Consider the following 14,367-nt stretch of genomic DNA (forward strand, 5'->3'; position numbering starts at 1 on the left):
TTTGCTTGCTCATAACATGTCATGTCAAGTTAAGTCACAGTTATTTATATAGTGCTTTATGTAGATATGTACTTACTATAAGGTTAGGATTAGGTTTGGTTTAGGGTTAGTTGCATTATGTGATTAGGTATAATTACAGTTATGAAACAAATACAGTTTCAGCTGTAAAGACAGTAGTGTCATTATTAAGCTCAATTTAGTGATGTAGCGCAGTGGTTCTCAAACCTGTCCTGGGGATTTTGCATGTCTCCCTCACCTCATAAAACATGCTAAATTCAGATATAGTATAGCTATATGTATAACTGCATCCGTGGAAGTTGTTATAATAGCCATAAATAAACCATGATTTGTTACATGCTAATCAGTTAGCATGAGGGGATGTTTTCATTGAGCATTTGATCAATGTTTTTGGTTCGTTTTCCAAAATCTGCAAATTTTCTGAGCATTTAAGAATGCATTAGCATTCATGTTAGCTTCAAAGCTTATAGACATGGACAGCTACAAAACTTTTGATTTTATCTGCACAGGAGAACGCAGTGAACGGTGATCATCTGTGGCTGGAGACAAACTGTTCCGGGGATCTCTGCTACCTGGGCGAAGAGACGTGCTTGGTCAAGATTGCAGTGAGTATAACATGGTTAAACAGGTTACAAACATGTTTAAAACAGATGAAAAGAACTAAAGAGAAGTCAGACTGTTGCTGTATTTGGAGGGCTAGCTAAAGGCAGAGAAGAGAGTGTCATTAGAGCATTTTAGTAGTGACATTTTCTTTCATGAGCTAATGTGAGGCTGCTCAGTATTGAAAGGAAGAGGCAGCTATTAGTCTGAAAATGTTCAGCAGGTAAAAGGATTTTGTTAGGCTTTTGTTAAAGCACGATGCTGCGCTCTGATGTTTTCAAGAGCCGTAGCGGCTCTATTATTGCCACTTCAAGTGGTTGGCAAAATCCTTCGGCGCCTCAGAGGAAACAAGCTTTTTACAGCTGAAGATGAGAGTGCAGTGAGAGCATATTCCTTATACAATTGAATTATAAGATGCATCGTAGATGTGTGCGTTTGCTCAGGCTATTGCTCTATGACAAGTTGTTGTGTGTTTTGTGCTGTTCGGTTCTCTTTAAGAAGTCGGCTCCCCGGAGGAAGTGTGCAGCCTGTAAGATCGTGGTCCACACGGCGTGCATTGAGGAGCTGGACAAGGTGAGCGGAGGCAGAAATATCCGTTTCGCTCTCACGCACATCATAAATACACCCTCCACAGATGAACGCTGACGTTTGTCTCTTCAAACAGACATCAGGAGGATAATGAAATGGGATGAGATGGTATAATCTAGATATTGCAGTTATGGTTTTTAGGATCAGGAGTTGTGGCTCCCTGCTGTTGCGATGTTCAAATATAGTTATCCGTGCAATTGAGTGAATGGATGTGAAGGAATATCGAGGTCACAGTATACATCACAATCTATTTAAGGATAATGTTTATATTTGACTAACTATGTGGTAATGTCTGTTTTTGGTTCATTTATTAAATTAAATATTTTAGAAGTTCTTTAGAATTAATCAATAGTTCAGAGATAGACTAATAGTTCAGACTTTCTTTATATTTAATAAATAATATATATAAAGAATAAATAATACTACTACTATATATATTGTATGTACTGTATATACTCACCGGCCACTTTATTAGGTACACCTTGTTAATACCAGGTTGGACCCTTCAGAACTGCCTTAATTCTTCATGGCATTGATTCACCAAGTTGCTGGAAACATTCCTCAGATATTTTGGTCCATATTGACATGAGAGCATGACGCAGTTGCTGCAGATTTGTCGGCTGCACATCCATGCCCTGATTCTCTCTTTCCACCACATCCCAAATGAGCTCTATTGGACTGAGATCTGGTGACTGTGGAGGTCATTTGAGTACAGTGAACTCACTGTCATGTTCAATAAACCAGCCTGAAATGATTTGAGCTTTGTGACATGGTGCATTTTTCTGCTGGAAGTAGCCATCAAGATGATGAACATGGTCAGCAACAATACTCGATGAACGATGATCAATTGGTACTAAGGAGCCCAGAGTGTGCCAAGAAAAGATCCCCTACAGCGTTACACCATCAGCCTGAACCGTTGATACAAGACTAGATGGATTCATGCTGTTTACGCCAAATTCTGACCCTACCATCTGAATGTTGCAGCAGAAATCAAGACTCATCAGACCAGGCATCGTTTTTCCAATCTTGTGAATTGCAGCCTCAGTTTCCTGTTCTTATCTGACAGGATTGGCACCGGTGTGTTTTCTGCTGCTGTAGCCCATCTACTTCAAGATCCGACGTGTTCAGAGATGCTTTTCTGCAGACCTCGCTTGTAACAAGTGGTTATTTGAGTTTCTGGTGCCTTTCTATCAGCTGGAACCAGTCTGGTCATTCTCCTCTGATCTCTGACATCAACAAGGCATTTTCGCACACATCCTCAGCCTCTCACTGGATATTTTCTCTTTTTCGGACCATTCTCTGTAAACCCTGGAGATGGTTGTGCATGAAAATCCCAGTAGATCCCAGTAGGCCCATCTGGCACCAACAACCAGGCCTTTATTCCCCATTCTGATGCTCGGTTTGAACTTCAGCAGATCGTCTTGACCATTGCTGCATCCGAATAGGCCTACTTCCATACTATATAGAACATACTTTTTTTTAACAATTGCAAAGTAAGTTGTAGTACCTACTAATGTAGTACTTGCTGTACAGTTTGCAATTTCAGACGCTGGCTGTCTACATAGCTACACATTGTGTTATTTAACTATATTATTCTATAGAGAGTCTTTCATTGTCTCTCCCTCACAGATCAACTTCCGTTGCAAACCCACCTTCAGAGAGGGCGGCTCTCGATGCCTTAGAGATGTGAGTCCACTTCATCGACACGTGACATTCAAATCATTCATCAACACTGAAGTTGCTTTGACGTATACTTATTGTACTTATTGTATACTTATGGCAGAGTGAAACCTTGTTGGCACGTTTACATGTGACCCGTTGTGTCTGTTTGCGACAGCAGAACGCTTTGAGACATCACTGGGTCCACCGCCGACGGCAAGAGGGGAAGTGTCGTCAGTGCGGCAAAGTATGTCACAGCGTCAGGTTTTATTAAAGGAGGGCGGCAGATTTTTTTCAAGTATGTTTATGCTATCCTTCACTTTGATTGTAGAGTTTCCCGCAGAAGTTCTTCCACAGTAAGGAGATCGTGGCCATCAGCTGCTCCTGGTGCAAGCTGGCAGTGAGTGTCATGTCTGTGTTTTACTCATAAAACCTCACTGGTTTATGCGACGCAGACTTGTTCCAACTCTGTTTGTCTATCACAGTTCCACAATAAGGTCACGTGCTTCATGCTCCATCAGATCGAGGAGCCCTGTTCACTGGGAGCTCACGCCGGGGTCATCGTACCCCCTTCCTGGATCATCAAAGTCAGGAAACCGCAGGTACGTTTTTATCAGCACTTCATGAAGCGAGGTTTATGTAATGTCCTGCAGGAGACGCTAATACAAAGTGACACTAGACTGTGTTTAGAAGCTGGGCTGTATGCTCTTGTCTTCTGATCATCTTCAGCTTAAATATGCTTTGATGCTGCGAGATTTTATATCAGTAATGTTGCGTTTCATAAAACTTCTATACTTATTTTATATGGAGCTTCTTTCATTGTTTCCTACACTTTCAACATCACAGTTTATCTGTTGCATTAAAAGCTAGAATTGAATTGATCAAAAACCGAACCATCATATCAACAGTCATAGCAGACATTTAGACCACACCCACTCTGATGACACGCTCAGCTATGATTGGTGGATTTGCTGTATGCATTGATGGGGAAGGTTTTTGAAATGTGGCATCATGTTACTGCCACTTTCAATTCAGGAGTTGCTAAAAGGGAAGTTGCTTTCTTGCACACAAACTCAAAGAAAAATCTTGTAATTTATTTCTCATCCGCTAACACTTTACACTTCAAAATTCATTAATTTATTACTTAAAAATGAACTATTTAATTAGTAAACTATATTACTTAAGAATTAACAGCATTTATTAATTTTACTCTATGAAAATTACATTTTAATTTTCTATTAAAATACATTTTTAAAATCTAAAGTTGTACTTGTTAACATTTGTTAATCTACCGAGAACTAACATTTAACAACTAATGTTAACAAAGATTAATACATGCTTAAAAATATATTCGTCTCATTGTTAGTTCATGTTAGCTAATGATGCTAACTGATGTTAGCAAAATGAGACCTTATTGTAAAGTGTTACCTCTCTCATCCTCGTGTTGTTCTGAACCCATATGACTTTTTATTCTGTTAAATAAAATAAAAGAGGTTTTGCAGAATGTTCACACTGCTCTTTTGTTTAGCAGTGCGAATGAGTGTAAGAGCATTGGAAATAAAGCCTTAAATGTTGGTATTTATGTCATTATATGACTTTGAATATAGTGAATAAAGACCTCTGGTGCTTTATGGAGTTGGACAGCTGTCACTCTTTGCAGTTGTTGGTAGAAAAGAGCAGTGTGAACTGAACTGGATGTTTGGAGCGTCACGAGGGTGGATAAGTGATGAATAAGTTTTACATTTTGGGCCAACTATTCCTTTAATTTGAAATGAACACTTCTATCAGTAATGGTAGAACAACAACTCTGTCCTACTGGAGTTGGTTTTGGTATGTTTTGGCTTAGTCGGCGTCTCTCTCCTGTGTCCCAGAGCTCATTTAAAAACTCCACTCGAAGGAAAAAACGGACGTCGTTCAAAAGAAGAGCCAGCAAAAAGGGCACGGATGTGAGTAGATCTGATTCCTGTCCTGCTTTTGAACGTTTTCTTCCCTTAACTCCTGCTCAGTGATCATCTGTCCCCACTGCTTACTGCAGCGATATGTGTGTGTATTTGTGTGCTAATGTGTGCATTTATTTGAAGTATAACGAAGTGACTTTGAAATGACAGGAATCAAAATGGCGTCCGTTCATGCTGAAGCCGCTGCCCTCGCCGCTGATGAAACCAGTGCTGGTGTTTGTCAACCCCAAGAGCGGTGGAAACCAGGTGAGACACTGAAGAAAGAGACGAATAGAGGAGTTATCTGTCTGTCTGTTTACCTGTCTGCCTGCCTCTATCAATGTTCTATCAATAGTTCTGTCTGTTGTCCTATCTATCATTCTGTCTGTCTACCGTTCTATCTGTTGTTTTATTTGTCATTCTGTCTCTCTGTCTTTCTATCGATCTTTCCATCATTCTATCAATAGTTCTGTCTGTTGTCCTATCTATCGTTCTGTCTGTTGTTTTATTTGTCATTCTGTCTGTCTGTCTTTCTATCTATCTGTTTATCATTCTGTCTTTCTATCTATCTTTCGGTCATTCTATCTATCATTCTGTCTGTCATTCTGTGTATCCTTCTGTTATTATATCGTTCTGTTTTTCTGTTGTCCTATTTATCATTCTGTCTGTCTGTTGTTCTATCTATCTTTCTGTTATTCTGTTTATCATTCTGTCTCTGTCGTTCTTTCTATCGTTCTGTCTGTCGCTCTATCTATGTTTCTGTTATTCTATCTATCATTCTGTCTGTCTGCTGTTCTATCTGTCGTACTATCTATCTATCATTCTGTCTGTCTGTCTTTCTATCTATCTTTCTATCATTCTGTCTTTCTATCTATCTTTCGGTCATTCTATCTATCATTCTGTGTATCCTTCTGTTATTATATCGTTCTGTTTTTCTATTGTCCTATTTATCATTCTGTCTGTCTGTTGTTCTATCTATCTTTCTGTTATTCTGTTTATCATTCTGTCTGTCTGCTGTTCTATCTGTCGTTCTATCTATCTATCATTCTGTCTGTCTGTCGTTCTATCTATCGTTCTGTCTTTCTGTTCTATTATTCTGTCTGTCCTTCTTTCTATTGTTTTGTCCGTCTATCTTTCTGGTGTTCTATCTTTCATTCTGTCTGCCTGTCTGTCTACCGTTCTATATATCACTCTGCTGTTCTATCTATCTGTCATTCTATTAAGTTCTGTCATTATATTATGTCTGTTGTTCTATCTATCATTCTGTCTGTCTGCTGTTCTATCTGTCGTTCTATCTATCATTCTGTCTGTCGTTCTATCTATCGTTCTGTCTTTATGTTCTATTATTCTGTCTGTCCTTCTTTCTATTGTTTTGTCTGTCTGTCGTTTTGTCTACCTTTCTGGTGTTCTATTTTTCATTCTGTCTGCCTGTCTGTCTACCGTTCTATATATCACTCTGCTGTTCTATCTATCTGTCATTCTATTAAGTTCTGTCATTATATTCTGTCTGTTGTCCTATCTATCTTTCTGTCTGTCTGTTGTTCTATCTCTCCATCATTATATCTATCATTATATCTTTCTGTCATTCTATTTATCGTTCTGTCATTATATCTATCGTTCTGTCTGTTGTTCTGTTTGTCTGTTTTATCTGTTATTCTTTTTTTCGTTCTATCTGTCATTCTATCAATCTGTCACTCTGTCTGTCATTCTCTGTCTGTCATGCTATCAGTTTGTCTGTCACTCCATCTATTGTTCTTCCTGTCTTTGTTGTGTCTTTCTCTCAGTCTGTGGTGTTGTCTGTCTATCTGCCCGTCTGATCTGTCTGTGGTTCTCAGGGGACTAAGTTGCTGCAGATGTTCATGTGGATCCTGAACCCTCGGCAGGTGTTTGATTTGTCTCAGGGAGGGCCCAGAGAAGCGTGAGTCTCTCAGTTTCAGCGTTCTCTTTCATTCCGTATCAGATCATCTCTCCCTCCCTTAATGCGCTTTAACCCACTATTTCTTTGTCCTGACCACATTAATTATGTAGTCGCTGGATCTCAGCAGTGCTGTGTTCTATGAGGGAGTTCAGTGTTCTAGAAGCTTCTCTCCCCGCTGCCCACTGCCTCAGTTCGCCTCAGTAATTGAGCGGTGAGACAGCACAGCACATGCGCTCTGATCTGCTCTAGCGATGACAGAGAGAGAGAGAGAGTATTAAGATGGGAGCAGACACAGCTGGGCGGCTGGGGGCTTTTTTTTGAGCTGTCTGACAGAGCTGTGATTAAACTCCTATTAAAACAGAAAACCAACACACACACACATGCAATGGCCCACAAAACATTTAATCCACACTTAAGTGTCTGAATGTCTTTGCATTAGAGGGGAAAAGTAAAAATGCATCAAACCAAGTGGCATTTATTTCAAAGAAAAAACATTTTTCATGTCAAACATTTTCATTTGATTAGGTTTTACATGATAATAGATAACAAAATGAAGACAGAATATATTTTGTGCATAGCTAATGTGTTGAACTAGTATGTGGTTGCTCTGATAGGAGACCTGTGTGAACTTGTGGAGAACTGACTTCATCTGCTAAAAATCACCTTCTGGTTAAAAGTCACTGTGTTAACATTATCTATTGCATTAGGTACTATCAGTGAACAACACTTATTGCATTTATCAATCTAGATTAATGTTAATTTATAAATATACTATTTAAAAATGTATTAGTGTATATATGGAAATTAACATTAATAAATGCTGTAAAAGTATTGTTCATTGTTAGTTCATGATTCCTAATGATACTAATGATAACAAATTCAACTTTTATTGTAAAGTGTTACCAATATCAGTGCAAAATGTCCCAGAAAAGTTGAATTCTGAGAAAATGATGCTTGCTTTGGTATTTTTATCTAATGCAGTGAAATTCGCCAATTTGTAAATGTGCCTTAAGCGTCCAAATACTGTTTGGAGTCACTTTTTAATGCTAATTGATTGCAATATGCATCAGTAACAAACATCACTATTTGTTTCCCTCTGTCCATCAGGCTGGAATTATACAGGAAAGTGCCAAATCTTCGCATCCTCGCCTGTGGAGGAGATGGAACGGTAAGCATGTTGGGATGATCAGATATGTCCAACCCGCTAGAAGGTTAAACATTTTGGACGCACCTCCCTCTGGTGACAGATATGTGGAACGACAATGAACTGAAAAGTAACAAGCAGTGGCGAAACACTGTTATTAGCTAATAGTGGGTCTGTGGTTTGCACTGTCATGCTTTCTTACGGGTAATTTCTAGATCCATGACCCATGCGAGATGAAACTTGGATTTCCTGAGTGACGCTTTTGGCATTTCTGCCCCCGAATGACTAGTATGTCCTCTTTTGTCTAGGTGGGCTGGATTCTCTCAGCCTTAGATGAACTTCAGATGAACCCACAACCTCCTGTAGCTGTGCTTCCTCTTGGTACAGGAAATGACCTTGCCAGGACTCTGAACTGGGGAGGGGTGAGTTAACTCATCTTTAAATCTTCTTTTAGTGATTTAGTGAAATAGTTTAATTCCTCAGACGTCCTGTCTGCCTGTGTGTATGCTTTCTCCTTTCTTAGTTAGGGGCACGTTTTCCCTGACTATTGCTAGTGGAAATCACCATTTCCTATTGCAAACATGCTGCTATCACATAAAGCTAGCATGCATCACACATTTCACCCTCATCTTACTCATGAAATGCTGAATAACAGCACCTTTGAATTTTAATTTGGTTTGTTTTACCAAACAAACACAAGAGCGTGTGAAAGCAAACCGCATTAGTTGGATATGATCGGGCTGCTCTGATTGGCTGAGAGGCTGTAATTGTGCAGTTGGCCATCTAAGTGGTTGTCACTGATAAATGCCGCTCATTATTTTCCATTATACTCTGACCGCATGCCTGGAGAAACACTGGCCATGGAATCTGGAGTGTCTCTTTATCGAAAGTCTGTTATTAGCAATGAAGCGGCCATAGTGATCCTCGCTGTCCACTCTGAACATTCGAATTGATGGTATAATCATTGCTATTCATGTCAAGTACTGTGTTTATGCCAGGAGTAAATAGCCCTTTACATACAGTAGCTGTGTTGTGTAAGGTAAGACCTCTCAACTCAACATGATCTCTTCATGTTTCAGGGTTACACCGACGAGCCGGTGTCTAAGGTCTTGTGTCACGTGGAGGACGGTACGGTGGTGCAGTTGGACCGCTGGAATCTGCAGGTGGAGCGTTCGGCTGCTCAGCCGGAGGAGGGCACGCAGAAGGTGATCGCTGTAGATATACACCAGGAGATGTGTTACGTTTACACGCTGCTGATGTTACAATGTGTCTCTTTGTTGTCTTTTATCAGCTTCCTCTTAACGTGTTCAATAACTACTTCAGCCTCGGCTTTGATGCCCACGTCACCCTGGAGTTCCACGAATCTAGAGGTTTGTGACGTATATGTGCAACATATTTACGTATTACTGAACCTTTAAAACTTATATATATAGATGACCTTTTATGTTATGTTTGCTGAATACTGAATAGGCCTTGAATGATGTGTATAGTAAATGTCGAGTGGGCATATGTTAATATGATGACCTAATAGCCGTGATGATTCTGAATTATTTCAAAAGATCCAGTTTTTTTCTATGATATGACCCTTTTAAAAATTCTTGACTCACTTTATTGACTGCGCACGTGTGTGGCATTTAGTAAAATGTCCTTGTTTGCCGACGTCTTTATGCATTTGTTCTTTCTCATTCTTTTTCATTCTCAGTCATAATCATTTGTGTCGTTGTGTTCCTTCACAGAAGCCAACCCCGAGAAATTCAACAGTCGCTTCCGTAACAAGATGTTCTATGCAGGGGTAGGCAGAGTTCCCTTTCTGACAGAATAAGTGGTGTGTGTGTGTGTGTTTGTAAGAGTGTGACTCTTAGTTTTGTCCCCTCAGGCGGCTTTCTCCGACTTTCTCCAGCGGAGCTCCAGGGATCTGTCTAAGCATGTCAGAGTGGTGGTGAGTATGAAACTTCACCTGGAACCCCTGTTCCTGTCTGCTAATGCTAACTTTCCCCATTGTCCACCTGATATTTAACATGTTGTTCTGTGTACTGACAGTGTGATGGTACGGATCTCACACCCAAGATCCAGGAACTGAAGTTTCAGTGCATCGTCTTCTTGAACATTCCCAGGTTTGCTGCAAAAATAAGGGTCATTCTTAGGAAAAGCCAATTATGTCTTCTTCTTTTTTTAAATAATAAATTCTGGTAGTAACACTCTGGTAGCATGTGCCTTGTAATAAAACTTTCAAAACATGTTTTTCTGCCAAGTCTGGTACATTAGAAATGTGTCTGGGTTGAAGGTCAGTACAAAACATCTAATAATGGCCTCAGCTAACACATTGTTTTTGTACTTAGTGCCAAGAAAAAAACAATTCCTTACAAATATATTACTGCGATTTGTTTTTCGCACAACAGTGTTTAAATGTTGAGCTTGAAAAGGTCAGTTATAATAAGTGTGGCTGTAATGAAGAACTGTTAATCTTCTGACTTCCGTGATGTCACTTCCTCAAATTTGATTTTAGAAAGATCAAACCAAGATTTTAAATAATCTACGTGGGGAAAATGTTACATAATAATACGGTTGGGCAGAAAAAAAAAACGATTTCTGCATTTTCTCAGAAATTGCATAGAGCATTAAAATGACACTGCAGACTGAAAGCATTTATTTTAAAGCAATTATTTTAATTACATATAGCGTTTTTGTTTTTACTTTTATTATTTATTTAGTTGTTGCTGTCAACTGGATAGATGTTTTTTATTGAACCCAATATGAAATATAGTGGTGATGAAAAGGGTCATGCAAAATGTTAATTGCTGCAGTCTATTTAAAAGATATCTAATTTGAATGAATAATTGTTTTACAAAATCAACTCAAACTCAAAAAAAGACTTCACTTGTTTCATTACTGGATGAATCAGCGTTTTTGAACAAATCTCTTCAATGAATGATTCAATGACTCGCACATTTTTAACAGTCACTTGTCGCCACCTACTGGTGTAATGATGTAACTGATCAGCGCCAGCACAGATTTTAATGTTCTGCTGTGATTTTGTCAAAGGTTTAATAGACATGGCCGAATCGTTGTCATTTTGGAATGAGATCACGTGGGTGTTTGAATCGAGATTGCGATCTTTTAATGATTAATCGTGCAGCTCTATCCCAGTTTTTACCTGAAGGATTCATACTTTTTTTTTAAACATGTCAACAGGACTGTCTTATTTTACATACCTCATTAAACGCTGTACTCTCTCTCTCTGTAGGTACTGTGCTGGTACCATGCCATGGGGAAACACGGGCGACCACAGAGATTTTGAGCCTCAGAGGCATGACGACGGCTGCATCGAGGTGATCGGTTTCACCATGGCCTCTCTGGTGAGCAATTGGCTCTTTTATTTAGAGCAGGACTTCTGCCATATTGCACGTTGCACTTTTTCACTTTCCCATAGCAATATGTATAGTCTTTGTTGCGGTTTTAAGGCTTACATGCATTTCCCTGTCTTAACACAAGGCGGCGCTGCAGGTGGGCGGCCACGGCGAACGGCTGCATCAGTGCAGAGAGGTCATCCTCACCACCTTCAAGACGCTGCCCGTGCAGGTGGACGGCGAACCGTGTCGCCTCACGCCCTCGACCCTGCACATATCACTGAGGAACCAGGCCAACATGGTGCAGAAGAGCAAGAGACGCACATCTGTGCCGCTGCTCAATGAGTGAGTCACAAAATAATCTGCACTCAAATGTACTACCTAATCCACTCATGCATCAGTGCAAAACACATATGCATTTTGACAAATGCAGATGTGCGAGATGTAAAAGTTTTTTGAAAAAACTTTTTGTGAGTGATTTTTAAAAGACGTTTTGATCTCAGATTCATGCATTTTTTGAAATGTTTTTGGGTGTTTTACAACGTGATATTGGACAACCTGAACCAACCTAGTCCTGTTATTACAAGGTCAGATATTTAGAGACTGACTTTGACACACAGTCAGTTTATGGTTTTCTTTATACAACACAACAGTGACAAGAGCAAGATTGCGTCTACTGACGAGCCAATAAAAATGCAACATGAAATTGCGTATTGATCAACGCGACATGGCGCTAAAACTTAATTTATTTACCTCAAGCTCCATTTGCAAAATTGACATGCAAAGTTGGCCTCTGTTCCCCTAGCCATGACCACGTCCATATTCTCCTCTTTCGATTCCTCCTCTTTTTTTTCAGCACACATAAAAACCACAATTGCCAAAAAGTGTGATTCATCTTTCTCTCTTTGTTTACCACTAGCGCATGCTGATGACGTTTTATTCATCTATACTAACCTGCGTCGTAGCCTACGATTCAAAAGGTGTCATAATCATACAGTCTACATACATGTCGTACAGTGTGATCAGTAATCCGAAATCTCAGTCAGTAGCAGGCATAACACCAGCTCATGTGTGCTTGACTGATGAATGTTCTAGTAACAGCACTAATGCACTGCTCTTCTAGAACCTCTCTCACGGTCTGTTTGCTGCTCTGCAGTGCCTCAGTGTGTTTTTCTTTCTTTTTCTTTCCTTGTCTCCATCTTTCTCTCTCCTCCTTAATTACTGGTCGCCCTTCATGCGTTTGTCCCTTTCCGCCTCCATCTCTCTCTCTCTCTCTCTCTCTCTTGTGCTGACTGGCTTGGCTGTGCTGCCTGTGTTCCTGTGTGGCTGCGCTGACTCAGCATTCAGAAAGTGTGCGCAGCCGACCTGCGCCGCCTCTCTGCTCCCCCCGACTCCTTCTCTGTGTAAGTATGGTATACACAGCCGTGTCGCACACCTCGGCCTGCTGACAGAGCGTGTGTGTGTGTGTGTTTTGTGTTTTCCGCCCAGCTTACAGTGTATTTAGGTGTTGTTCTGTTGCTGTGCATCTTGAAGTCAACATGAAATGATCAAATCGACCCTGTTTACTGTATTAATACATGCTTCTGGTCTTATTGCACACAGTGTTTGTTTTAGTAACCTCTCAACATAATTTCATAGCTTGCTCTGCTCTTTTAGTTGACATTTTCTAGGCCGCTCGATAAATAATGCATTTTAAGCATTTAATCTTTCTAAGCTATTGCAGGTAATTTGTACAATAATTTATTGCCTGCAGAAATGAAAAAAAAATAAATAATAATAATTATGCAGTTATATAAGTTATATAAGAAAACATAAGAATATAAGTTCAGTACTGTCAAAACAATTAATTCAGCCATTAAAATAGATTTTAATATTGCCATACAGCACCACAAAATGTCCTAATAAATAAAAATAATAAAAAATAAATAGTCATACTAGAATTGAAATGTTAATTTTGTAACGATAACGTACTAAAAATAAATAATAAAAATGTTCACTTTAGAATTTAAATCAATTAACTTTGTAATGATAACATTATAAAAATAAATAACTATTTTATAATTATTAAATAATAAGAAAATAATTTATAATAAATCAATATTCATACTAAAATGTACATGTTACGTCTGTAACAATAATGTTTATATATATACTGTGCGTATATATATATATATATATATATTTTTTTTTTATACCACAATTTTTTACTATATGCACTGCAAATGTGGACAAATAATTATTTAGCTAAAAATAATAATTATTTAAATAGCTAAATGCTTTATAAAATATTGCACATAGTATTTACACAATTTAATGATGGTTAGGGTTATAGAAGGTTACTACATAAATAATAATAAATAATGATTAATTTGTACATGTCAAGGGTCAATCATGTTGACTTGTATAAGGATGACAGATTTGGTCTAAACAGACCAAACGGCCCCAGAAAGCATTTTTATTAATGGCTACAGTCCTTTCTGATCTTCACCTGTCCTTTTGTGAAACTCATTTTCACGTTTCCTTTTAGCTCCTCATCATCTGGGATTAATACTTTGTTTTCATAGTTTTCCATTACGATTCAGTACGATCATCAAGTCCTTTCATGTAGAACATTATCAGCAAGCAGAAGATAAAACCAGAAGAAAATGTCTGTTCCACCTCCACCTCTGTTGGTTAATACCTCATATGAATGCTTTTATGTGGGATCGGTTCTCATTTCTCGTCGTCTGCACATCGCAGCTCTCATGCAGTCCCTGACCGTCTGCGACTGCGCGTGAACCGCATCATCCTGCAGGAATACGAGAGCATGCAGTTCGACAAGGAGCGTCTGCGTGACATCTGTAAGTTAATCGCAACCTTTCCCACAATTCAGTTCACATATCTTAATATAGTGCTGTTGTAGGAAGGGTGAATATGTGACTGTATGCCAACTCAGTGTGTGTGTGTGTGTGTGTGTGTGTGTGTGTGTGTGTGTGTGTGTGTTTGCTTGTTCAGCTACTCCTGTTGGCATCGTGGTGGTGAGAGGAGACTGTGACCTTGAAACCTGTCGACTGTACATTGACAGGCTTCAGGAGGTGAGCACTTCCCATGCTGCTCCTTTCAGTCCGATTTCACTGAGGAATGAATTAATACGATTATGTTTTTCTTTTTTGTTGG

General features: G+C 39.2%; 1 protein-coding gene across 5 annotated transcripts in view; it reads left to right on the forward strand.

The window, feature by feature from the left end:
• Positions 1-14,367, forward strand: part of dgki (diacylglycerol kinase, iota) — a 42,626-nt gene that overhangs the window by 21,534 nt on the left and 6,725 nt on the right. The window contains exons 3-23 of one of the 5 annotated variants that reach the window (XM_084406454.1): positions 528-623; positions 1,117-1,191; positions 2,836-2,892; positions 2,990-3,112; positions 3,197-3,265; positions 3,351-3,467; positions 4,737-4,811; positions 4,974-5,069; positions 6,638-6,720; positions 7,828-7,888; positions 8,173-8,286; positions 8,944-9,069; positions 9,156-9,234; positions 9,601-9,656; positions 9,741-9,803; positions 9,905-9,978; positions 11,109-11,220; positions 11,357-11,556; positions 12,552-12,614; positions 13,951-14,051; positions 14,206-14,285. In XM_084406454.1, the coding sequence (XP_084262580.1) occupies positions 528-623; positions 1,117-1,191; positions 2,836-2,892; positions 2,990-3,112; positions 3,197-3,265; positions 3,351-3,467; positions 4,737-4,811; positions 4,974-5,069; positions 6,638-6,720; positions 7,828-7,888; positions 8,173-8,286; positions 8,944-9,069; positions 9,156-9,234; positions 9,601-9,656; positions 9,741-9,803; positions 9,905-9,978; positions 11,109-11,220; positions 11,357-11,556; positions 12,552-12,614; positions 13,951-14,051; positions 14,206-14,285 (1,920 nt within the window). The remainder of the gene's footprint in view (positions 1-527; positions 624-1,116; positions 1,192-2,835; positions 2,893-2,989; positions 3,113-3,196; positions 3,266-3,350; positions 3,468-4,736; positions 4,812-4,973; positions 5,070-6,637; positions 6,721-7,827; positions 7,889-8,172; positions 8,287-8,943; positions 9,070-9,155; positions 9,235-9,600; positions 9,657-9,740; positions 9,804-9,904; positions 9,979-11,108; positions 11,221-11,356; positions 11,557-12,551; positions 12,615-13,950; positions 14,052-14,205; positions 14,286-14,367) is intronic. The other 4 variants (XM_084406455.1, XM_084406456.1, XM_084406457.1 and 1 more) reach the window with 4 other exon arrangements.

The sequence above is a fragment of the Rutilus rutilus genome (assembly GCF_951802725.1).
Source record: "Rutilus rutilus genome assembly, chromosome: 4".
Lineage (NCBI taxonomy): Eukaryota > Metazoa > Chordata > Actinopteri > Cypriniformes > Leuciscidae > Rutilus > Rutilus rutilus.